Below are 26,512 nucleotides of genomic sequence, written 5' to 3'. Positions count from 1 at the left end.
GGCAATTCTTGTAGTCTCTTCTCGTTGAATTCCATAACAGTTCTCAGGGTTTCTTGCATGAACGTTTTCAAATAAAATGTTTTTTTTGTTTGTTTTTTTGTCATTTACAGTCTTTTTTTCCCTTACAATATTTACACTTAAGAGAGTTTAATAAAATAATATATTTAAGTAAAAAAAAAAAAAGGACCAACATAAAATGTATTTAACACCAGGTGGTGTTAAGTCTAGTTACATTTTTAACTCTGCCCAGAGTTTCAATTAACCCTATTGTAGGTGTCAATGTGCCAACATTTTTGAAAGTGTTGATCTAACTCTGTTGGGAGTGGACCCCGTGAGACATGATTTGATCTTAGAGTTGTTTTGGGTCCCCTTTTTCGGCTGTGTATATTTAAGGTATACTAAAGACCACATAAGACACTATTTCACTCACCATATTAATATTTAACATCTGGAATACTGATTCATTTATTTTAAAAAGCAAATTAAGAAATAAGCCATTAATTTGCATAGTTTATTCCTCTTTTTCCACTTAAATAATGTAATACAATGTTTATAAAAATATATTAAATATGCTTTCACATAACTTATGATTCTAAATGAATAAAAAAATATATTACTCGTATCATATCACTTTACTGTATTAGATTATACATTACAAAAAAATTGTCATTAAATGAAAATCATCTTCTAAAATATATTTATGCAGATCTTTATGAAGAACAGTATCAGTAACAGTATCAGTAATCAGTAAATTGTTTCAATGCATTTTCCGAGATAAATAGTTCTTTCTTGGCCAGTGTAAATGGAGTGTTTTTTGAGTGGAACTGATCAGTGAATCACAGTTCTCAGCAGCTCCACAGTTAAAGTTTAATGTGATAAACACATGGACTGATGAGAGGATTTTCAGAGCGTCTGTAAGGAGCTGTTGAAATTCAGAGATGGGGACAGTCTTTATCTGAAAGTCCTGCTCTCCGATTGAGTCTGAAATATTCCATTGAAGATGTTTCTCCAACAAAGGCTCTGGTTCATAAAAAGCAGCATTTTTACCACAGAGAGGTTAATTAGAAATTATTCCAACTTCATTGTCTGAGGTAATTAAAATTGGCGACAGATAGACGGTGTGAAGTAACGACACACTTTAATCAAGCTGACTCTAAAGCTTTTTGACTCCTGTCTGCTGACTTATACGTCCAATCCCTAAACTTAATATTCAGATCATTTATGCCATAAAAAACTTTGAATAGCTTTTCTTTCTCAGAAATGTACATAATGTGAATATAGAAGTGACTTGAGAACACAGAATAGTGCAAATCAGCTTGATTTTTTTAATGAGGTTAAGGTTAGAAAGTAAGTCATTCTACCTTTCTCAGTTTCCTGCCCAACAATGCATTTTTAATGATATTTAGAAATCATCTATCACTTTATAAACTTTATAAATCCCTTTATAAACATGACTTTATAAACAAGATATTTTATATTGATGCAATACTAATGTTAATGCACATTAATTGCTAACGATACAGCCACAAAATGTGCTTTGAAGGGTCACGAAACACCAAAACGCATTTTTTGAGATGTTGACAGACATAAATATGTCCCACATATCTAAAAACACTATCAGGACACGTATATTTCACAAAAAAAAAAGTGAAAAGCATTTGTCTGTGTTATTTTGAGCAAATTCGTTCTTCCGGTTTGAAAATAAATTTAGAAGCTACGTCACGGTCATGCGATCATTGTTTAAATTCTAGTGTGAAGACTGGATGTCTGTACCGGACAGTACAATGCAACAATTTTTGAGTTTATCAATAATTCATGAGAAAGATGTCAAAGAGATGCCACATTGCGTTGTCAACCGTAATTAAAACAAGTGGAAAAAGAAGAATTGTTTGGAGACATGGGTCGTCAGTGTTGCGTTTATAAATGTGCCATAACTAATGTTTTGTTTCCATTTCCCCGCGATGAGAGCACCGTTCATTTGTGGACTTACATTTGTGGATTAAAGTAGTCTGCTAACATGCAACATAAATGTGTTTGTAAAGAAAATTTTTAGCCGAGAGCTTTTTGCATCTGGGAATTGTGAAATCCGGATTTGCCACTCGTCTTCTTTTTTGTTTTTAAAAGTCTTTCAGTTTTTAGAGACATAACCTTAGTCAAAATGATTTAGCTACTAAGTTTACAGTTATATCACTACAGTATTATGGACTGAAAGATCTGCTGCTAATGCTGCTCTCCGAATGTAAACATGTAAACGCTTTAATCAAGCTATTACCATCGTGTAGGATTTTCACTGAGTTTGATTTTCGCTGCATTTAGTTACCGGATAATCTATACTCACACAACTAAAGATTTTTTTTTTTTCAGCGTGCGGTATAAAATTCTATTAAAACTACACTCTTCAGCAGTTCCTCGCATCCAGTATCTTGTTTGTCACAGGGGCATGCATAAAGTGTTCCTGAATGAAAGTGAAAGTGCCAAATTGCAGTTGACAAATTAAGAAAAAACACCTAAAAATTACATGAAATTTCGGAGGAAATGTGGTGGTGACGCAATGATGTTAATCAATCTATGTGCTACAACATGTAAAATGGGATCATGAAAGAAACACCAAAAAAGGAACTCATGTACAACATCTTAATCATATTATTGTGCTATTCAGATTAAGGCAAATACTTCGCATGCAAACCTTTCCCTCTTTCGCTACTCGACACTCCCACCTAAACAAAGCTGGACTGACCTACTTCCCTGACTTTTTTCTAACTAGAGGTGTGAACGCACCCTGCTGAGAAGTGTCCTTTAAGACATGCTTTCTAAATAATAGTTAAATAATAGTACAAATAAAATTTCTAAATAATTTTTCCCAATTACGTATAGTTTGCTTTTGAAAGTGAAACTTCAACAAATACAGTACATATACAATAAAGTCAACAGCTAAAAATGCTTGTTTTTAGCAGATTAAGCAAGTAGTACTGAAAGCTCATCACTCTGTATTGTAATTACATGTCAAACCCACACATCATATAATTTCAAATGACTAAAAAGGACAATAAAAATGCCTTTGTTAAACTTTTCAGCTTTAAAAGCTGTCAGAGCAATGATCAAGGTCCCATAATGCAATTTGAAAGTTTGAAAAAATTATGACTTACAAAATAAAAAAAAAACTTTTAATTATCAGATTTTTTTCATAATGTGGCAGTACAGTAATTTCAACTCTGGTTTTTAATTCGTTTAACTCAAAATGTATTCTAAACTCTTCATTAGTGCAATGAAACGAACAAAAAATGCTTGGCAAGTCATTTGTACGACTCTGTGTCAATTTTTGCATTTGAAAACTTTCCAGAATCCTAAAATCCAAGGTTAATTTCTGTATCTCTGGAGCCTCTCCATCTGTTGAACTCAAGTCACAGCATTTTTTTTCTTTCACACAAAGCAACGGACAAAGTCAGCGGCAAGGGCGATGTCAGTGTACATTTGTGTTCTTTGCATTGTTAAATCTGCTTACTTGAGTAACTCCCGGCCAATAAGCGCTCTTTTGCATTTATCATGTCAGCATCTGTGCTCTCTAATGCCCTGCTGAAAAGTCTCAGCGGGATCAAATTTTGAAGATTACGCTCACCTAATTTATGCTAAATACATGCCTACTACACTCCTAGAATATGTCGGGGGGGACAAACGCCTCTATCCCGAGATTTATGTGACCACTTATTTTATGCCACTGCCTGGAAGTTTGCAATATTTTCCCCAGGCAGGCAGTGCAGAGCTGGTGTGGCAGAGATTAAGGCTGTGTGTGCAGGATTAACTCATTGAGGAGCAGAACATAAAGGTGGCCACACAGAAAGCAGAGCTGGGAGGCGGATGGAGAAGAGCTACAGTGACACAGCAGATAAATTCTTGATCCAGGATGATCCCATAAAAGAATTCCCAGCCAGAGGTACATTCAGGGAGCTCACAAAGACACTGGCGAGACCAAAAAGGCCCTCTGAGCTTATTGGGCTGGGAATTTTGGTATTGCAGACTGGGGCCTGATGATGTTGAGAATCATCATAGGGTGACGGGAGAGCAACTGGCATCTCTGTTTGTTGCTGTGAGTAGCTAAATCTACCCAGTACACAAAACCGAGTTGTTATTTAGACCTGGAGAAAGTGAATCTCATACTGATGTAGTCTCAGATGGCAGGCTTATATACTGCTGAGTGAATTAGGCAGAAAAAACAAGAAACAGATTTTTGACGTCATCGTTTGATTGGCCAAATTATAGGACATTTTGTTACATTTTTTAAGGGCCACAAAACCCCCTTGTTGTAGCAGGGTGTTTTCACACCTCTAGTTTGGAAAAAGTCAGGAAAGTGGGTGTGTCCAGCTCTGTTTAGGTGGGAGTGTCTGAGGAGGTAAAGAGTTGAGGTGCATAAAAATGGGCATAAAAATTGGAGTTTCGGTTTGGGCACACACTGATTTTTACAGAGGCAAAACAAACACACCGACGCAGGGCAGAAAGACAGTGACTGTGTTTACATGGACATAAGTAATCAAATTATTTGCCAAATTATTAAATGGTGGACTTTAACTGCAGTTTGGCACTTTTATTCAGGAACATTTCATTCATACCCCTTGTGACAAATGAGATATATGATTGGAGGAACTGCTGGAGGCGAGTATTTTGTATGCAATGCTTAATACCACACGGCGAATGAAAAAAAAAAAAAAAAACTCTGCATTTCTCTGTAACTTACATGCACTAGGTAGGTAACGTAGCATCAGAAAGCCGTGTGTGCATAGACTATCATGTGACAAAATGCTGCGAAAATGCTACACAACAGTCATAGTTTGATTGCAGTGTTTACATGTTTACACTCGGAGAGCAGCATTTACAGTGGATCTTTCAGTCCATAATATTGTAGTGATATTAAAGTACTGTAAACTTTAGTAACTTAGAAATCATTTGACTAAGGTATGTCTGTAAACATAGAAAGAGTATTGCTGATGATACGAACTAACTGCCATCTGAATAATCAAACAAATCTGTAGAGACAGGACAATCAACACCAACTGGCGTCTTTTTTTAAAAGGAGACGAGCGGCAAATTGGGATTTCACCATTTCCAGATGAGAAAAGCTCTCGGGTAAAAAATGTTCCTTAGACACATATTTTTGTCATGCGTCACATGCACTGTTATCTATACATGAGTCCAGCTGCCCTCTCACAGCGGGAAAATGAAAACAAAACCTTTGATGCAGCAAATTATAAAAGGAACACTTAAAACCTGTCTCCAAACAATTCTTCTTCTTTCATTTGTTGTGTTGGCAACACAACGTGGCCTCGCTCTGGCCATCTGAACACTGTACATGTACAAACAGTCTTCAAAGCTATCATGCATATTAATGAAGTTGCACCGCATACACAATAGAGCGCACTGATTGGTTTGAACCAAGTCTTTCTCATGAATTAATGCAGCACCATCAGAGACGTCATGATGCACTCGCAAGTACAGATATCCAGTCTACACGCTGGATTACATGCAAGTATCTAATCTGTGTGACGCAGCTTAAAAAAAATGTTTCAAACCGGAAGAACGAATTTGCTTGAAATAATGCAAAAACAAAGATTAGCAGCGTGGGACACATATATGACTGTCAACAGCTCAAAAAATTTGTTTTGGTGTTTCGTGACCTTTTAATTGTATATTTGGAAACAAAGTCATTGCGAAACCAAACCTCCTCATGAAACATAGAAATTGTGTTTAAAATGTGGGGACACACTAAGGGGATGATCAGCCGTTTGCCAAAGTTGGGCTTTCGTCTAGCATCATTTGGGCTTGTGTGTTTGGTGTGTTCCATACTTCAACTCTCTATGGGTTCACGATATTCAGAAAAGAAGAAGCATTGAGGTCACTGGCGAGAAAAAGTGATGTAACTGTCTGGGAATTTACACCTACCTAACTTTAAATAGTAACTGTTCTTCACCCTAGTAAGCTACTGTATAAACATAAATGAGGTATGATTGGAACGAAAACACTTTGAACTTTACTATGGACCATCTAGAAAGTTTAATGCTAAAAAAAATATTAAAAAGTTATAAATTATGAAGCAAAGAAAAAAATATATATGAAAATAGAAATAATATACATTGAAAGCCAAGCGTCTCATAAGTTTATATTTTAAATTTGATGAAGATAGCATGAAAAAGTAGAATTCTGCAAAAAGTCTTTTGAGACTATGTCTATGCTTCAGCTATCAAATCAGAAAAGAATGAGAAGAAAACCTAGCATAACAGAGTCAACAGGCAACACAAAAAAGCCAGCTGTGATTTTGGCACATTCCCCATTTAATATTTGATACATAACATTGCACAAGAAAATCCCTTTGAGCAAATAAAGTGCTATGAAAATGGTACATGTGTGCTTTACTCGTTTGGTTTATCTTTTTGGAATAGTGCTGCCTCCAGATAAGGAAAGGTATATCCACTAATGGAGGCACAGAACTCACATTTAGCAGTCTGTTTCGTGTTCAACACAAATTTTTGGCCACAGAGACACAAGGGCTGCTTTTACACTGCAGATCTTAATAGTCAATTCTGATTTTGTGACTGTATCCTATTTTTTTTTATGACCAATTTACATCCTATTGTCTGCATTTACACAGCACACGGCAAAGGCGCAATGACCAGGAAAAAAAGAGCAGGCTCTAACTGATATCTGATAATTAAAGAGCAATCTTTTCTCCATTTCTTATTTAATCTGTTTGGAGTGTTTAATTTAAAAAAAAAAATCTTTTTGACGAGTTGTTTTACTGTAGCTTATGACAGAAAAGTTATCATTTGGCCATCTTCTTTTAATCCAGGCCTTTTTAAACCAGTAGGCATCTTAATGTGATGTCCGTGGCGTGATTTATGCATGTGACGTATGCCACAGTTTTATAATAGTTTATATTTGATATGTGTCAGATATGGGTCGCTGGTTCGAACCTCGGCTTAGCTGGCGTTTCTGTGTGGAGTTTGCATGGTCTCCCTGCCTTCGCGTGGGTTTCCTCCGGGTGCTCTGGTTTCCCCCACAGTCCAAAGACATGTGGTACAGGTGAATTGGGTTGGCTAAATTGTCCGTAGTGTGTGTGAATGTGTGTGAATGTGTGTGTGGATGTTTCCCAGAGATGGGTTGCGGCTGGAAGGGCATCCGCTGCGTAAAAACTTGCTGGATAAGTTGGCGGTTCATTCGCTGTGGCGACCCCTGATTAATAAAGGGACTTAGCCGACAAGAAAATGAATGAATGAATGAATGAATGTGTCAGATATTGTTCTCTCTCTTTATCTCTCTCTCTCTCTCTCTCTCTCGTGAATCATGCTTAAATACTTGTGCTGCATGCCAATATAAAAGCTTTTTTAGTCCTCGTGTATGAGATTTAAGGTTTGCGACTCTGCTGAGGTCTGTTCTGAAATGAAAGCATCAGAGATTACGTCACTATGGCTTTTAATGATGCGTGACTCACATTGACAGGTGAAAATCCGATCAACCTGCCTACACTGCAGCCACGAGTGCATGGATCCAATTCATATCAGATTAATTTCCACATATGAACAAGGCCTGATGCTGATTTCAGTAAATCAGAATCCATTTGATTTTTTTCCTGCTTACACATTCGGGCTATATTTGATCTGTACCACATAGGAGAAAAATAATTTTTAAAAAATCGGAATTGAGTCATTTGAACCATGCAGTGTAAATGCAGCAAGATAACAGCACAATCTGCTTTTAACACTGTAAGTTATTTGATATTGACTTAATGTTGTGGAATTACATTTTTTTAATCTAGGTTTTAATATAGTAGTTTATAACTGAACATTTTACACAGTTTTACATTTTTAGGTAACAATTACATTCTAAGAATGAACGAGTTTGACAGTCCAAGTGTCAAGACATTAACTTATTGTCTTCAGGCATTTCCTGACCATCAGGAAATGGCTTGTTAGCAGCACATTTGAATTAGTACTGTAAGTCCGATGGTATTAAGAGCTCGGGAAATTCCTGATTCCTGTACTTCATTTTTTTTTTTTTTTGCCTCCACCTTTATGTATCACTACCCCCTAAAATGTATATAATATACAGGTCAACACTGCCCTTATTTGACTTCTCTTAAACTTCTCACAGACCACTAGTTAGACGTCTTGTCAGACTTCTAAGAAGACTTTGATGAATGCAGCACAACCAGCATGTTCCCAATAAAGAATCCTGCTTGAAGACTTTTGAGTCTTCACTTTTGAGTTCACAACAGAGTGTCACAAGCCTAAAACTATGACAGTGAGTGGTTATTAAGTGCTGGGTTTTTTAAAGTATAAGGATTGTATATTATAGATCAAGAATTGAACAGAAGAATGAAATGGTGTTTTGTCATTTTGAACAAAATCAGACCAAACTACATAACATGAAAGTGTTGGCATGCCTTTTTTGACTTGGAAATCTTTTCCAGTTCATTTCACCAGTTTAGTTTGTCAAGGTCAGATTTAAGTAATTACTTTAATAGCAAGCAAAAACATAACAAACACTGTTTAACGGTAGAAATCAAAGTCTAATTCTCACTGAAAGCAACACTGATCATTGTTTTTATTTATACACTTGGTTCTGATTCATCAATTGTGCATTTTGTGATGTTCTATCCCCTCATTAACAACCTGGTAAAATGTATAACACAGGCTCATCCAAACTGAGCTTAAACTAAAGCAAATCTATTTGCTTCCTATTGGCTTTTGGAAACTTGTTTTATAAGCTAATACAATGTTTTAATTTTAAGTCATTATTCTCTGCATAGTTATTGATTTATTTGGCAAGTAGCTGAGTGATAAGTGGCATGATTTACATCCAAGCACATGCTACCGAACACTAGGGGTGTAACAGATCACAGTTTATCTGTGATTCATATACTGTAGATCACAACCCACACTTTGGAAACACACGTGACCCATGAATTAGATTTTTTTATTTGTTTTAATTGTAGATTAATTCTAAATTTGTAAAGATCACAAAGAGATCACTTCTTGTGTCATTCAAATCACAAGTATGACAGCATTAAGGTTTTCCTGTAAAATATAATGATGACATGAAGTTGTGGTAAGTTATTTAGGATGTGGTGTGTTTCTTTATCTCAACACCAACACAACAAAGTTTAAATGATGTGCTTTGATTAAGTCACATGACATGCAGTGTATTTTTCAGTAGCATGGTTTCTGAAAGACTGCCGTATATTGTGAGTAGTTGCTGAATGCAAATGTAAATGTAAATAAAAATAAAGGATCAAATTATGTCAGATCCACAAAAAATCTGAAACATCACCTCCAGTAAGTTATGATAACATATTCACAACTCTTTTTTTATTTTAAATCAAATTAGTTTTTTGTAAATCAATGAAATGTATGTGTTGCCAAATGGCAACACTGCAATAGTGGAACATGCAATATTGCAATGGATTAGCTAGCTAGCAAGGTCAGCTGTGAACTTTTAAGTTGTAACAATAACAGCCTGAATGCTAGTAATATAATGTTGATTAGTTGTGTTAATGGCATTTGCATTATGGATAAAATTAGTTTTAATGGCAATACTACTTTTGAATAGATATGAATACAGGGAACAGTGTATTAGCAAGCACCACCATGTTCTATGGTAAGCGAAAGAAGAAAAGGACAAAACTGGCTCTTCCCGCAGATGAAAGTGAGGATAAGATGGGTTTTAATGACCATGAGAATGATGCAGACTGGACATTTGATAGAGACAGTTTAGCTAAGTTAGCTTAGATGCATATAAGACAGGTGTAGTATAGTATGAAGTATAATATACTGTATACATATTGTTAGCTAGTAACTACATTATTCTGATGCATCTGGATGTATTAGACTTGTTATTTATTTGTTATAATATTTACTGGGGAAAATATTTATATTTACCATAGGTTATATACACGATAATACAATATTAGGTTTGTTTTTAGTAATATTCAGCAAAAAAAGAATGGAATAAATGAAAGCTGTTGGAATATGAGTTGTTGGAAAGTATGTATATGGTGTTGTTTAAAAGTTCTGTGTTAAAGCTTAAAATACTGCAACACTAATTAAATCATTTCAAACAACAAAATTATTAATTATAAGGAAAGTTTTAAATTTGAAATTTCTAAGTAAGATCCTCTGTTGGATGTTGTTGCCATATGGCAACGTTTCATAAAGTACCTCAAAAAAAGAAATAACCCTAACCCTAACAGCACTTCAAGTTAAGCCATTGTTAGAAAAGAAAAACAGTGGAATCTTTTTTTTTTTATATATAGATTTATCATAATGCATGTGGTAGAGGGTTAAGACTTTTTATTTAAAAAACAAATGTTACACACATACTGTTTGCTATATGGAATGCAAAAACTTTGAAGCTCAATATCTTAAAATGCTTCAGAACACAGATAGAACCTTATAAGTCCAAGGTGACGATTTGTTTCCTCCCTTTTTTGGCTGATCGAAAAAATGGTACGATCCGTGACAAACAAAAAAACAATGTGATCTGAACCATGAGATTTGCGATCGGTTATCCTTTTGAAATCTATAGACCATTTTGAGGGATGTAAAAAAATAAAATAAAAAAATAAACAATGGTCCCAACTTTTTTCCTGATTTACATTTTGTATTTCTGTAGCTTCCAAGAATCCAAAAAGAGCCACATATTTATAAATAATGTTCGATTAGCTGTTTTAACATCAAGTTATGATTGAATTGCCTCTTGTTATAGTTATGAAATAGTTTGAAAACAAGCAGGAAATGTTCATGGGCCAATGACATGACTACATTAAAATGGTCTATGAGCCCCTTCCGAGTGGTATAAGACATCTCTGCATTATGCTTTATCTGCAGTAATCAGCTAGATGTAAATTATCCCAACACAGTCTGTCAAAAAAAAAAAAAAAACTGTTAAATAAATTGAGGTAAATAAAATATGACCTTTTTTTAGATAGACTATCCCCTTTAAATAAAAGATCTGCCAATACTCCGGCCATATTAGAAAGAGATCTTTAGGACTGGGATGTGACATGGGTCAGATTGAAACAAGTATTTCCCAAATGTCCACCATGGTTTAATGCATCCAGAGAACCAAACAGCAACAGAACCTCTTTTCTATGGATCTCGAAGGAAAACATAGTAAAGCTAGACAGCTGGAAGTCTTCATTTGAGAGCTTCACATCAATCTGTTGAAGGTCTAGTGTCACAGCTTTCATTGTTATAGCGGGGCCTCTGCTGGGACCAGTTAGCAGATTGGTTGCACTTCTTTGTGGGCTACAGCTCAAGGCCCTGGATTAGAAAACAGCAGATTTTCTGGACACGGCCAATGGGATGCAACACTGGGGAGCTAATTTGTGATTGTTGGCCAGTACAAATCTGGACAAAAGGCTGCTGAGCTGTAATTCTTGAGAGAGAGAGAGGGAGTGAGTGCGTACTTGAAACAGTGTTGGAGTTACCAGTCTGGCTGTTTGAAAGTATAATTTGAAAGAACTAAGAATTTCTATGTATTCTTTTGTTACATCAAGATGTATTCCTGAAACACTAATGAACCGACCCATACGACATGTTCTAACCATGACACTTAGAAATTCCAAACAATAATAATAGCTCTTTTATTTCCTCTGTGTTCTGTTCTTTTCAAGGTGAAGAACTCTATGAGACCTCTCCATATGAACCGATGCATCTTTCTGATGAGTTCCGACTTGCCTCCATTATTTCTGGTGAGTAGAGAAATCCTGTGAGCTTTTCTGTGTTGTGTTGTTCAGTGGTTAAAGAAAGCCCAGTTTCTCTGTTCAAGGTTAGCACTGTTCTTTATGTTCGTACATATCTTCTCATGTTCTCAGACAGTTTAAGTGTGATTAATTGATTTTTATAGACCTTCAGTTTGCAGCGTGATGTTTTATTAGTGCGGTCGGCTCGATGGAAATCTTTAGTTTTATCTAATCAACAGTGAATGGATCTTTTGCTTGCATAGCAGCGTGTCAATGTCCAGACATTTAGAAGTAATTTCTTTATGGGTTCTCTTTAGACTGTGGACTTCAAAGGCTCTTATAATACATTTTTTGCTTGTTTTTCACATGTACGGAGCACAAAGAAAAAATCAAGGATCTGGATTTTTAAATAATCCCAAGAAAAAAAAGAAAAGAAAAAAAACTTAAAGGTTATGTTTGATTGAATTTTCTGAAACATCGAATATAAATATTCAGGATGTGAGTGTAAATGAAAACAAAATAAAGATTGATGCAATAGCCTACAAGAATAATGATTCAATCCAATTAAAATGCTACAAATGGATTCCCTAACAAATAATTTACATGCAGATGATGGCATCTTGAACAATACATTAATACATCTATGAAATTATAAGACACAAAATTCATGCATTGTAATTTTGGGTCTCTATATGGTTCAGGTTAGCGAGTTAGCTCATCACAGGAGTCTTCAGGTTGTTCACTGGTTATTGTAATGTATTTTCATGAACTAAAGTTGTGTCAGTCCACTAACAGAAAATTTTAGCTCAACAATCTCGAGTCCTTGCATTCCAAGTCATCCATTCAGATAGTGGCAGCACCCTTGATTGACAGCTGATGATGAGTCTGGTGTCCACACAAACACATCCATTTCTCTAGGTTTTAGGAAAATAATACATATGCCCAGCCTTTCTGGGTATGTGCTCTCTCTAAGTCCTATATAAGCACATTTTAACCATTTTTAATGTTAACTGTTAATAATGTTGATAATGTCATTCTAACATGGCTTTTGATGACATGTTTTAAACATGTTTGAACAAGTTGCAAGCTTGTTCTGATCACGGTTTTGTTAGCATAATTTAGGACATTTCTAACATAGTTGGCGTTTTTAGTATCAACTAACATGTTGCTAGTTTGTTATTGACTCAGTCAACATACTAGTGCATAAATTAATGCATTGGTGGCAAAATGTTTTAAAGGGGTGGTCCAGAGTGTATTTTTAAGGCTTGGTTGTGTTTATAAAATGCAAAGCAATCTGTGCTTATGCCTCACTTGTAGAAAATTATTTATAGATTATTTTATAATTACTTATAGAAAATATGTCATTATTTTTTCAAAAATCTTACTTTGATTATATACAGCTACTCTGCTAAAATGAAAATAACTGTCATATTTCCTAGTTCCTCTGAAAGGCCCACCTTCAAAAGGCTCTGATTGGTCAGCTAACATAATGCGCTGTGATCTGCGGATTATTGCCACGTCACGTCCCTTTAAGAACGCGCTTTTGTGCTGTGTAAATACTGTCAGTCAGAAAAGCTGTTAGCAGTGTTAGCTGCCTGAATCAGACAGCAAAATGAAAACCCCAAACTTTGTTCGTTGTAGGTTTTGCTTAGCTAACAATATGATATCGTAGTGGACCACCCCTTTAAGATGTTGCTAAAATTTCTACTATATTTATTAATTGACCTGTGTGAAATAAATGGTTTGCAGCTTGTCTCTGACATGACCACCATATCACTGGCATGAATTAATGTCTTTCACTGATGTTCCTATCATTAGGCCTTTTCTAGTTTATAACGTGGTTGAATTGCTAGCATGGACTAACATGCTTATAGCATGGTTAACATATTCTATATATAGTATATAACTTCTAAAAATAACTATAACTTTAATAAGCATTTTTCTAGAACTGTTAACACAAATAAGGGTATTGCAATAACTGTAATTATAATTTTTATCTTTACAATTACTTTAACATAAACAATAGTAAAATGCGTAAATGTTGAACAAGGTACCAATTTAGGGCTGAAACCATTCTTTTGGTAACGGAGGTCTAATTATTTTGTTATTATTTTACTATTAATTTTTGTGCCTCTAGGCTTTGCTTACCATTTAACGACTCGAACAGCACTGAGTTTTCCCAAAGACTATTAGTAATTAGTAATGTACAACCAGCTCAGGACAGATTATATAAACACAAAAGACACGGCAGAATGACAACAGCATAGGGAGGAGGAGAAATTTAAACATTTAGTATCATTACAAACTAATACCCATTTCACAACATCTTCACTGTGTGAGCAGTCAGTACTTTTCCGTCCCTAATGTATATTAACAAGTTACTACCATAGGGTAACATTACAGCTTTTACACTGCACAGGTTCCAGCAGTGATGCATCTGCAGCAGTGCTGTAATCATTCTCTCCTCCAGTCTATTTTAGCTGTGCTGCATACAGAGTCCAGCATGGTGTTTGTGGGCAAAATTAAAATTGATTGATGCATAATAGTAATAATGTCATCCTACAGTACATGCAAGAACAGTGTTATGCTGTACAGATAATGGGATGTCAAGGGTAAAAAATTTATACAATATGCATTTCCAAAATTCAAACAGGTATGATTTTCCTCATAAAATACATTGTTTATAGTTGGAGGGCAGTGAAGAGAGATACAGTACTTGCATACAGTAGCAGAGGGCAATTGCATGACGGTCTGTTTGACTGAACTAACTAACTCACTCACTCACTCACTCACTCACTCACTCACTCACTCACTCACTCACTCACTCACTCACTCACTCACTCACTCACTCACTCACTCACTCACTCACTCACAAACAAGATATGGATGACATTCGTCCCATTGATGAGGTGAAAAAATTCCAAAATTCCAAGTATAATTACACCAATTAAAAAAAAATATCTTTTAAAATTTATATTTTTGTATTGTGAATGTAAAATAGAAATATAAAGCACTATGGGTTTAGTTGTTGCAGATATTACTGTACGCAATGTCAACAAAATTTTAAAATAAGATAATGCACAGTTGAAGCTACCCTGAATTATAAGCCTCCCTGTTTATATTTTTACCAAACTTCGGTTTAACAGAGAAAAGATTTGTTCAACCCATTTCTAATAGTTTCAATAACTCATTTCTAATAACTGATTCTGTATATTTGCCATGACGACAGTAAGCAATATTTTACTAGATATTTTAAGACACTTTTATACAGCTTAAAATTACATGTAAAGACTTAACTAGGTTAATTACTAGGTTGACTAGGCAGGTTGGAGTAGTTAGGCATATTATTGTATAACAATGGTTTGTTCTGTAGACTATCGAAAAAATATATAGCTTAAAAGGACTAACATTTTTGACCTTAAAATGTTTTTTTTTTTAAATTAAATCCGCTTTTATTCTAGCCAAAACAAAACAAATAAAACTTTCTCCAGAAGAAAAGATATTATCAGACATACTGTGAAAATTGTCTTGCTCTGTTACACATAGGTAAATATTAAAAAAAGAAAAAAAATCAAAGGGGGCTATTAATTCTGTATATATACAGTTGAAGTCAGAACTATTAGCCCTCTTTTGATTTTATTTTATTTTTTAAAATATTTCCCAAATTATTTTTAACAGAGCAAGGAAATTTTCACAGTATGTCTGATAATATTTTTTTTCTTCTAGAAAGTGTTATTTTTTTATTTCGGCGAGAATAAAAGCAGTTACAAATTTAAAAAAAAAAAATTTTTGGGACAAAATTATTAGCTCCTATAAGCTATTTTTTTTTATAATCTACAAAACAAACCATTGTTATACAACAACTTTCCTAATTACCCTAACCTGACTAGTTCACCTTATTAACCTAGTTAAGCCTTTAAATGTCACTATAAGCTGTATAGAAGTGTCTTGAAAAATATCAAGTAAAATAATATTTACTGTCATCATGTCAAAGACAAAATAAATCTATTATTAGAAATAAGTTTTTAAAACTATTATGCTTAGAAATGTGCTGAAACAATCTTTCCTCCATTAAACAGAAATTGGTGAAAAAAATAAATGGAGCCACTAATAATTCAGGGGGGCTAATAATTCTGACTTCAACTATATATATATATATGTGTGTGTGTGTGTGTGTGTGTGTGTGTGTGTGTGTGTGTGTGTGTGTGTGTGTGTGTGTGTGTGTGTGTGTGCGTATTTGTTTGAAATAGGTAAAAATTAAATAAAAATGAAAGAAATTAATTTGTTGTTTAATGAAGTGACATCTCTTAAAGGTTCTTGTATATTTAGTATTGCACTTTAATAAAGAAAAACAACCTTATATCTAATTAATTGATTAAATTAAAATAATGGATTGCTAAACTAATCGACAGCAATAACCCTATACTAGACTATTAATAAAGATTTCTTTTAAACTAAAACAGATAAATACAGAATAAGTTGATGTAAACGTTATTTTGTAGGGTTAATTTTTTTATTTAAACAACATTGTAATAACATTTTATGTCAGTAACAGCAATTTAAAAATAATAGCAATTTGAATTAGTATAACATTTATGACAGCTTAAATATTTTTACTTCTTGTATTTCTGTTTTATATGTTTAGAAAAATCTTTATATCCTGAATGAATAAAGGTTTTTAACATGAATAACATTTAATCAGTTCATAGTCTCTGCATTACTGCATGCAATCTTAACTTTAAATTAATAAATATTTAAAACATATGATGATTTGCGGCTGGAAGGGCATCCTCTGTGTAAAACATATGCTGGGTGAGTTGGTGGTTCATTCCACTGTAGCAACCCCTGATTAATAAAGCGACTAAGCCAAAAAAGAAAATGAATGAATGAACATATAACAATAAATGGATTTAAAGATTTTGAGTGAAGTAAGAAGATTCTTAAAAATGACAAACACATTATTAAAAAAAAAAACATAAAATAAAACCAAGAAAGAAAAAAACAAAATAAAACGCTTTCTAACAAACAGATGTATTCTTAGCCAGGAAAATGATGTGCTATATACAATAATTACCCAGCAGTCACCAGCCATTCACTGAAGCACAACTTCAATTCATTTTAAACAATGTGAAAGGAACTGTGTGCATTAGTCATGATGGCTATTCAAGAAGACCACCAAGGAGAATGAAATTACTCTGTATTAATCATAATTGCAGCTCTGAGAAAGGTTCTGAAAAGCATGAACAGCTTCATGATTCATGCGTTTTACTTCACATATAAGTTATCTTATTCGTTATCAAAAATGTATTGCATATCCTCACAAACCAGCATCACCATGACATGTTCAAACATATGGTTCATTTTGATATGGTTTATTTTGAAAGAGCAACCAGTTTGCAGGGCTGAAATGGTAAAAAGGTAAACAGAAATCATGTAAATATGCTAAATAAAACACATTGCGGTCGAGCTGAAGCCCTTAAACAAAAGCTATCACCCACACGGCTACAAAAAAAACTATTTTTATTTCCAATCCCTGTTGTGAGTGTTCACGGTTTTCATTTTTTTCAATCACAGCGGAGGTAATCTGCAGCCTTATATAAGACCAATGCCATCTGAAAAACCATCTCTACAGGCGGCCGGTGCTTTAGAAACACGTTCAGGCAACATATACAATCATATTGAGAAATATTTGGCATGTCAGGGACGTTTAAGGAAACAAATGCAAAAGGAAGAAATGCTCAAGGTGTGTTTTCTTGTTATTGGGGAAGGACGTGTTGTGTGAAAACTATAGCCATTTCGATTATTTCTGCAGTATTTTTCTTACACCTGTTTGCTGTGTGGTATTTGGATGCAGTTCATTAAAGGATCTGCCTCATTACAGAAACATTCATTGACAGTTTGTTTGATAAATATTCTTTGATGGAAAGGAAATAAAATAATAGAATTGTATGCCTATATTTCTTAGATATATACTGAATATAAACAATTAACTAGATTATTTGGAGTTTAGCAACTTGAATTGAAGGGCTGATTTGATATATGTGTAATATATGTGTGTTTATATGTGTGATTTGTCTTTGAATTTGTCTACTATTATGTATTTTTCAGTATAAATGTATGCTCACCGGCCACTTTATTAGGTACACGTCCAACTGCTTGTTAAAGCAAATTTTCCATTTGCCAATCACATGGCAGCAACTCAATGCCTTTAAGCATGTAGACATGGTCAAGACGATCTGCTGCTGCTCAAACATCAGAGCATCAGAATGGGAAAGAAAGTTGATTTAAGTGACTTACATTTATTTTGAACATGACTGTTTGTGCCAGAAGGGCTGGGGCCTCATGTACGAAGACTTGCGTGGAAATCTTACTAAAACATTGCGTACGCACAAAGCTGTAAATGTGCGTACGCAGAAAAAAATTCAGATGTATGAAACACTGCGTACGCCGAATCTCACGCATATTCTTTTGTACATCCGAATGAATGTGAAACTGAGCGCAACATGCACGAGCACAAAACCCCTCCCTGCCTCCTCCCCCGTATGAATATGCTAATGACTCTACTTTGGCAAAACCCAACCAAAAAGTAATGACAAAAGCAAACAAAAAGAGAAACTTTGAACAGAATGTGAATTGGAGGTGCTGCTTTCAGAGGTAGACCGGAGAAAAGCGGTGTTATTTGCAAGTTTGTTCTCCGGAATTAACAACAACAGAAAAAATTGAGTGGGAGAGTTTAGCTGATACGGTTAACACAGTTGGGTCTGAACATCGCACTGAGTGAATAAGAAAAAAATAGTGTGATTTATATGGGTAAAATGTTGCAATGTCCTTAACAGTCTCAATGGCGCACTCGTAAGACGCAAGTCAACATGTTTTGACACATTCGAGCATGAACTCGGTTCGAATCCAGCGTCTGATGAACTCTTTCTTCTTTTTTCCCCCGCTACATATCAGATTTTGCCCACTATTTATCACGAGAAAGACAAGTAGAAATCATTAATAAGTTTGTGCATCATATTTTATTTGCACATTTATTGAATGGAAATGTTTCTGATTCACGCATGCAAATTCATCTTCAGATAGTGTCTTTATGGCAATGTGCGTGCGGTAGATCGCTCAGATTACATTGGGAAAACAGGCAACTGCTGCAAATTGTGCTTTAATGTTTAGCTGGTCAAATGTATGGTATGGAAACCTTATATACCTGCTGAACCCGTCTCATACAGCTGCCATTGCAAGGCTCAGACACTTTGTAGAGAGGAATTTAACACAACTGTCTCCAGGAGTTGCCAATGGAAATAAAACAGTCACGCACAAAAAAATGTGCGTACGCCAGCCAGAAAGCTGCCGTGAAGCTGCGCACATTCCCACATTCAGTTCATTGTTAGTAAATCCAAACGTGAGCGATTCTGAGCGTGAAACCTGGCGTACGCAAAGTTTTTGTGCGTACGCAGCGTTGATACATGAGGCCCCTGGTCTGTCTATTTCAGAAATTGTGAATCTACTGGGATTTTCATGCACAAGCATCTCTAAGGTTTACAGAGAATGGTTAGAAAAAGAAAAAAAATATCCAATGAGTGGCAGTTCTGTGGGTGCAAATGCCTTGCACTACAACTCGTACAGACTCACCAATATTAGACAATAAAAGATTGGAAAATCGTTGCCTGGTCTGATGAGTCTCGAATTCTGCGGCGACTTTCGGATGGTAGGGTCAGAATTTGGCATCAACAACATGAAAGCAAGGATCCATCCTGCCTTGTATCAGCGGTTCAGGCTGTTGGTGGTGGTGTAATGGGGTGTGGATATTTTCCTGACACACTTTTCCCCATTAGCACCAATTGAGCATCATGTTGACACAACAGCTTATTGTTGCTGATCATGTCCATCATGTCCATTTATGACCACAGTGTATCCATTTTCTGATAGCTACTTACAGCAGGATAACACACCATGTTATAAAGTGCGAATCATCTCAGATAACTTTTTTTGAACATAACAATGAGTTCACTGTACTCAAATGGCCTCTGCAGTCACCAGAACTCAGTCCAATAGAGCACCTTTGGAATGTGGTGGAGATTCATAGATGTGCAGCTAACAAATCTTAAGCAACTGCGTGTGACTAGCATGTCAATATGGACCAAAATCTTCGAGGAATATTTTCATACCTTGTTGAATATATGCCATGAAAGATTAAAGCAGTTCTGAAGGCAAAAGTGGGCACTGGTACTAGTAAGATGTACCTAATAAAGTGGCTGGTAAGTGTATAAGTATGTATAAAATGCCATATGTAAATGTTAAATGTTAATGAAATATAACCTTGGCAATTTGATTAAAACAAAAATTGAAAGTTTAAACACAGCTAAAGTGTTACAATTAGACTTAAAAAATAACTTTTTTTGTAACTAAAAATAAGCTGCATAAATTTAAATCAAGCTAAACAAACAAACAAACATCTCATATATTATAATATATTTTACAGTATAAACACATCCTTTCATTTTAAATATTACTTAAACTTATTACAAAATATTTTTTAAGTCAAATGCATAGAAAGAATTTAAAACATATTTAAATAATATTAGAAAAAAGCCATGCTAGTTTAATGTGAAAAAAAAAAAAAAAGACGTTACTTTAAATAAAAGTCAACCCTAGGGACTTAAACATGCTTGCAATTGAAGAAACTCCCATTTACAGGTTTGTGAAATCAAATCTGAATCCTCTAAATAGCTTTTCTGCTAGAAAAAAAAAAATGAGAAAAAAAAGACTAAACACGGACCAAGAAGCACATTCAAGATGGTGTTTGTATTAATAATCTACTAAGTGACCTGAATACACAGAGCAGCACTGATCCTTACATATTTGCATAATGCACATAGATTGTGCTTTACTTAAGTGCCTGTATATGCGGCAATCAAAAGCGCATGTAGCACATGAATAAATCCTTAAATTAGTACTATACACCTCAACAACTGCCTTAAGCCAGTCTATACTGAAATGCTCTCCACGTTTGCGCATTACTGCTTTGATTTGCTTATTTACTTCTCATCTTGATGTGGAAAATACACATAAATTTACCTTATTTGAGCAATTTTGGCATCAGACAACATCAATTTGCAAAACAAGGCTTATGGAAGTCATAATACAACCCATTCCAACTGATTGTACAGTACATCATGTTATTGTTCATTTTTCCCAAACTGTTTTATGGGTTGACAATTCTGTATGAATTTGCGTAAAGCAGATCATATAAATACATGCTTAATATTTAAAAGAGCACGATGGACCATCCAGAAACATAATCATCACTGTGGCGTAAAGAGATTGTTAGTAAAACCAATGAATCAGATCATATAAATTAGACACCAATTGCTAAAATGTGAAATAGTTATGAATTGGCTCAGCTGTGATTTAGAGCCAGATTACAGGAAGATAAATATGACTTTGGAAAGCTGGTTGCATAATTCTTAAACTTTTAAACATATATTGGCAAAATCTTTGACAAAATCTGCCTACTTTAATAATATTTATTGCTTTGCAAGATTTTTAAGTTTTTATTTCTTATTTACTAAAGATATATTAAATATATTATATATTTCTGTGCTGTATTTGGACTTCAGAAAATGCTGAAATGATTCGTTACTATTGAAGCTTGTATTTGTTCTTAAAAAAGAATCAATTAATAAAAGTTTATGATTAAAAATAATTTCAAATAAATAAATTGATTACTTAGTCATTCATTCATTCATTCATTCATTCATTCATTCATTCATTCATTCATTCATTCGTTAATTTTTTATTTCTGTAGGTTTAAGAGTAGAAGGTTGTGTCCACAATATCAGTACATTTTATTATTTAAGTGTGCATCATGTTTCAGGTTGTTATATACACATTCAGTAGAATAAAGTAGAATCTAAATTCATTCATTCATTCATTTTCCTTCAAGTTAGTCTCTTATTTATCAGGGGTTTCCACAGTGGAATGAATCGCCAAATATTCCAGCATATGTTTTACGCAACGGTTGCCCTTCCAGTAGCAACCCAGTACTGGGAAACACCCATACACTCACATTCACACGTCCATACACTAAGACCAATTTTGTTTACCCAATTCATCTATCGCGCATGTCTTTGGACTGTGGGGGAAACCGGAGCACCCAGAGAAAACCCATGGAGAGAACATGCAAACTCCACAAAAGCAAAATCCAAATTGATATATATATATATATATATATATATATATATATATATATATATATATATATATATACACAGCAAAATATGGGGACCCAAAACAACTCTATGGGTGTTAATTTCAACCCTTTGAAAGTGTCTCATGGGGTCCACTCAAAACAGACTTAAATCAACACTTTCAAAAGGGTTGGCACATTGACACCGAAGAAAGGGTTAATTTTAACTCTGGGCAGAGTTAAAATATGTAACTATATTTAACACCGCCTGGTGTAATATATTGTTATTTTATTCAACTCTCTTGAGTGTAAAAATGGTAAAAAAGTCAAATAGACTGTAAATTACAAAATAAAAAACATTTTATTTGAAAACATTCACCACTTCAACAATTCATTCAGTTTTTAAAATGCAACAATGTCAAATATGCTTTAAATGTTTTATTAGTACAGACAGTATCAACAAAATATGTATGACCAGTGCTCAAAAAGGCTGTTTCAGTCCTTTGGTCCAAACTTGATGTTTCATCAGAGCAATTTGAAAGTTCAATATAGCGTCACTCATAGTTTTCTTCTGAACTCATAGTTTTCTTGTGAAATTACATTTTAAACAACTTGGCGTGCAAATCTTTCACTTCTGGTGTTTCCTTGGTCCTCCATATCAAACACAGCAGTTTAAATGAAGGTACAAATGCTGTAAACTTGTGTGAAAACAAACTGGAGCTAGGAAATCTCATCAAGCATGTCCTGTGAATGAAGTGCTTCCCAGCCACAGGATGTCCTTTATATCCATGACGATGTAGCAGCTGCTGATCACTCGTCTGGTGGTTCCTGATGCACGGATATAGGGTGATGCTCATCTAAGAACTCTTCAAGACTCCAGCATGACTAAGAAAAATGTTTGAAAACAAATTGCAGTCAAATTCTATGATATATTTAAAAGAACATTTAAAGTAAATAAAACATTCAAGAAATCTAAACTCACCTTTTGAAAATCTTCATGATGATCCACAACTTGACTCTCCCAGCTGGTTGAGGTGACAGGATATGGAAAAGTAGAAAAAAACACATATATCACTGTTGGATCTCCAAAAACAATTAGGTTAACCACTATGACTAGAACTGGAAAAACAGGCAGCTGTCTGTCCAGAATCCTGAATTTAACACAACACTTGGAGCAACATTTAGAGGAGCTTAAAATCTTTTATATCATTTAGTGATGCTGATTTCCCCAAAATATTGGCCACAGTGTAAAAAATATTCATAAACTTACAGTTTTCTGTAAGCGTGTGCGTGCATGTGTGTGTGCGTGCATGTTTCTTTACCAGATTCAACTTGTTAGGCCCTTTCAGGTCCAGTATTGACGCCACCTTTCCTGGAGTCTAGCAGATGTTTCAGGTCCAAATAGAATCTAAAATATTAGGATAAGCAGAAGAGGAAAAGTGCAAAGCAGAGCAAAACATTATTTAAGTAACAGTTCACCCACAATACAAAACTTATCACCGTCATGTCATTTGTTATTCTCTAATGCTCTAATACCCTCTCAGCTTATTGTGAAACAAATACAGAACTTTATCAAACATACCTTCATTATTATCACCACATATGACCAAGAAGGTGTGCTTGGTCATTTCACCAACTCTGGAAATACACCATCCGTCTCTAATCAGCCACCGTCACAGGGTCTTGTGTTATTGTATAGAGAACTGTGGCTGTTAAAAAACAACAACACATTAGTATCTAACACATATGCATAACCTTCAGATAAAAAAAGAGAGATGAATATCACAAAGTATGCCTCACACTTTTTCAGATATCTTTTGATTCAGATGTTGATTATTGATAATAAATCTACAAATCAAACTTGTATCATCATTAGGCTGCTCAAATATGAATCAGTTGATTAATTTTACAGACAGGTGGCTGTTTACAACGCACTAAATTGTCTTTAATAAAAAGGAAATGTTGTGTACAGTACATGCTAAGTTTAGCCTATAGTTTTAAGCACAATATCATGCGGGAGAAAAAGCTTGACTAAGATGTTCCTGACTACAGAAATAGCCTAACTTACTAACGTCAGACATCCCGAGTTGGGAAAAGTCATTTTCGGGGGATACAGAGTTGATTTGTGGAAGGGAACGTTAGCGGGAGAGATGAGAACCTGAAGAGCAATGAGATGAGTTGCGCGCGACGTACCGAAAGAGCGGTGGGGGTGACTTGCGTGCGACGTACCTGAAGAGCTGGGAGGGATGCGGTGGAGAGGGGTGTGCAAAGTGTTTAATGACCGGGCGGGAGACGCGCGATTTCCAGGAGATTATCATTCATTTGCGGGCATCTACTTGGGCATCTGGGAGTCTCTGTGCATTTGCTGGATAACGTTAACGTTAGTCCCGCAACTTCCGGGAGACTTCTGTAACGTCAAATGTCTGAGAAAGTGCAAACGCGGTCATTTAAAGACATTAATGTTAACATTCCGACTTTAATGGTTGTCAACACTTAATATAATTCAAGCGTAACTGTTAACTTACGTTATCACGCGAGTCTATGGACTAACGTTAACGTTATATGGACGGCCACGAATGAACCAGTTTAAAAGGGCCGCGGTGTTTAAAATAACCAAATTAACGTACACGAATAACAAACAATCATATGTTTCAGTCAGGAAGCCTTTTACAAGTAAGCATGTTCATTTACTCACCAGATATGTTTTAGAAACTCCAGAGCTCATGGAAACCGTCCTGTGTTGCCGTTAGCATCCGGGCAGAGTAGGCTAGGCTGCTCCGGGGATTCCCTCGCTAGTTTGCTTCAAATTAAAGGAGAAGTGTCGATTTTATTTTACAGATGGGTAACAACGCACAAAATAGCATTAAGCGTGACAGAAATGTGTTGAACATGTACATTTGATGTTTTTATGCACTATGTATGCGTGAGCATATATAAAAACATTCTTGAAAAGAAGTCAATAGTAATGCAGTTAAGATAGTTACACAAACGACCATGAATGAACCGCAGAAGTTTAAAATTGTCACTCTATTCTAAAGTTATTAACTTAACAATATGTTTACAACTGTATTTCCTTAAAGAAAGTCAGTAAAAATACTAACATTTAGGTAGTTTGACTCACCAGTTGCTGTTCTAAACCTCAGATGGAAAATGGCGTCTGGAAAATTCTTTAGTGACTGGGGCTGCATGAATTCCCGGATGTTGGAAATAACTCCACCAAGTGTAGAAAAGATAACTCCTTGATTTCGCACTGAATAAAATCAATTCTAACTCTTATTATATTCATTTATCAAAATCTAACTCTTTAACGTCAACACTTTACTCTGAAATGCTTCAACACCGAGAATTTAACTCTGATGAATTTGCTGTGTATATATATATATATTAATAATAAAATATGACCCTCCCTGGCCTTCTCCAGAAATGACAAGCTGCTTCAATCTACATTTAAAAAGGTGAGTCCAATGCAGATTTGCAAGAAGCAGACCAAAAATCAGCAGATTTTCTACACTCAGAGCCGCAGCCAAAACAAAATCAAATATTTTCCTTCTATAATTCCCTTTCCTCTCTGGCGAAGCCCCTGTAAAGCTGGCTCTCCTTGAGGATTTGTTAGAGACCCCTTTCCTTCCAAAAGGAGATAAGATGAATATCAGGACCAAAACAACACACGTTTTTGCTTCAAATGCAGGGACTCATGGAAAAGCACTCATAACATAAAAATAATCAGACATCTTGTTACATTTATCAATGAACAGATGACCGCTCGCATCTGCTTGCTTCTTTAAACCGAAGAATTGCCATTGAAATGATAGATTCTCAAGACAGGAAAGAGGAGATAAGAGGATAATAGAAAGAGACTTAAAAAAAAAAGAAAATAAAAAAGAAATAGCCACACTAGAGAGAGCAGTGGAACATTAAAGGATGTTTTCGATGAGTGTTTCCAATTGATTATTGTGGAACGGCCGGCTAAGATGGGAGTGATGTTGAAAGAATGTTTATGCTCAGCAATTGCCAGCGGATTTGAAAGCAAGAAAAGGTTGTGAGGAGCATGGATTAATTTTTATTTTAACCAGGTGCCGGATGCATGATAATCAGATTTTGCTGAACTGGTTTCGAGTGAGGATGATGAATAATAGAAAAGACAGTTTCAGGTGTATGATAGTTATTTTTTTTTATATAAAAGTAGGAATGTAGGTGTAGACAGAAAGAAAAAAAGTCAAAGTCATATTAAGAAAAAAATTGTGGAAAGTATTAATTTTGAAAAATGCTGATGTTTATATATTTGTATATTTAGTATATATATATATATATATATATATATATATATATATATATATATATATATATATATATATATATATATATATATATATATCAGTAGATAATTAATACAAAGCCCTATATGATTTACAACATGAACCAAATTTTCAGAATAAAGATTGCGTTTAACCATATTACACATTTCCATATAGTTATATTTGAATGTACACACAGATAATCAAACAAAAATAGCTCAAAATTAATATTACATTATTATGTTATTTTAAATAATTGATGACATATTATAACATTATGGTATAGTAGAATATACTGCTCAG

The 26,512-nt window shown here is 34.7% G+C and overlaps 1 protein-coding gene and 2 long non-coding RNA genes across 4 annotated transcripts in view; 1 reads left to right on the top strand and 2 right to left on the bottom strand.

The window, feature by feature from the left end:
- The window catches only part of gfra2b (GDNF family receptor alpha 2b), a 100,307-nt gene that overhangs the window by 29,694 nt on the left and 44,101 nt on the right, over window positions 1-26,512 (top strand). For both annotated transcript variants that reach the window (XM_087270453.1, XM_087270454.1), the window contains exon 3: window positions 11,660-11,737. In XM_087270453.1, the coding sequence (XP_087126579.1) occupies window positions 11,660-11,737 (78 nt within the window). The remainder of the gene's footprint in view (window positions 1-11,659; window positions 11,738-26,512) is intronic.
- On the bottom strand, window positions 9,934-15,309 carry LOC147842041 (uncharacterized). Its single transcript, XR_015501004.1, has 3 exons — window positions 14,602-15,309; window positions 13,763-14,524; window positions 9,934-13,553 (listed from the first exon to the last, which is right to left on the bottom strand). It is a non-coding gene; the product is annotated as an uncharacterized LOC147842041 (long non-coding RNA).
- LOC147842040 (uncharacterized) lies at window positions 22,257-25,095 on the bottom strand. Its single transcript, XR_015500998.1, has 6 exons — window positions 25,036-25,095; window positions 24,610-24,714; window positions 23,497-23,623; window positions 23,237-23,322; window positions 22,897-22,939; window positions 22,257-22,799 (listed from the first exon to the last, which is right to left on the bottom strand). It is a non-coding gene; the product is annotated as an uncharacterized LOC147842040 (long non-coding RNA).

Source organism: Danio rerio, chromosome 10 (assembly GCF_052040795.2).
Source record: "Danio rerio strain M-AB ecotype USA chromosome 10, GRCz13ab, whole genome shotgun sequence".
Lineage (NCBI taxonomy): Eukaryota > Metazoa > Chordata > Actinopteri > Cypriniformes > Danionidae > Danio > Danio rerio.
This window is presented reverse-complemented; position numbering and strand designations above follow the sequence as displayed.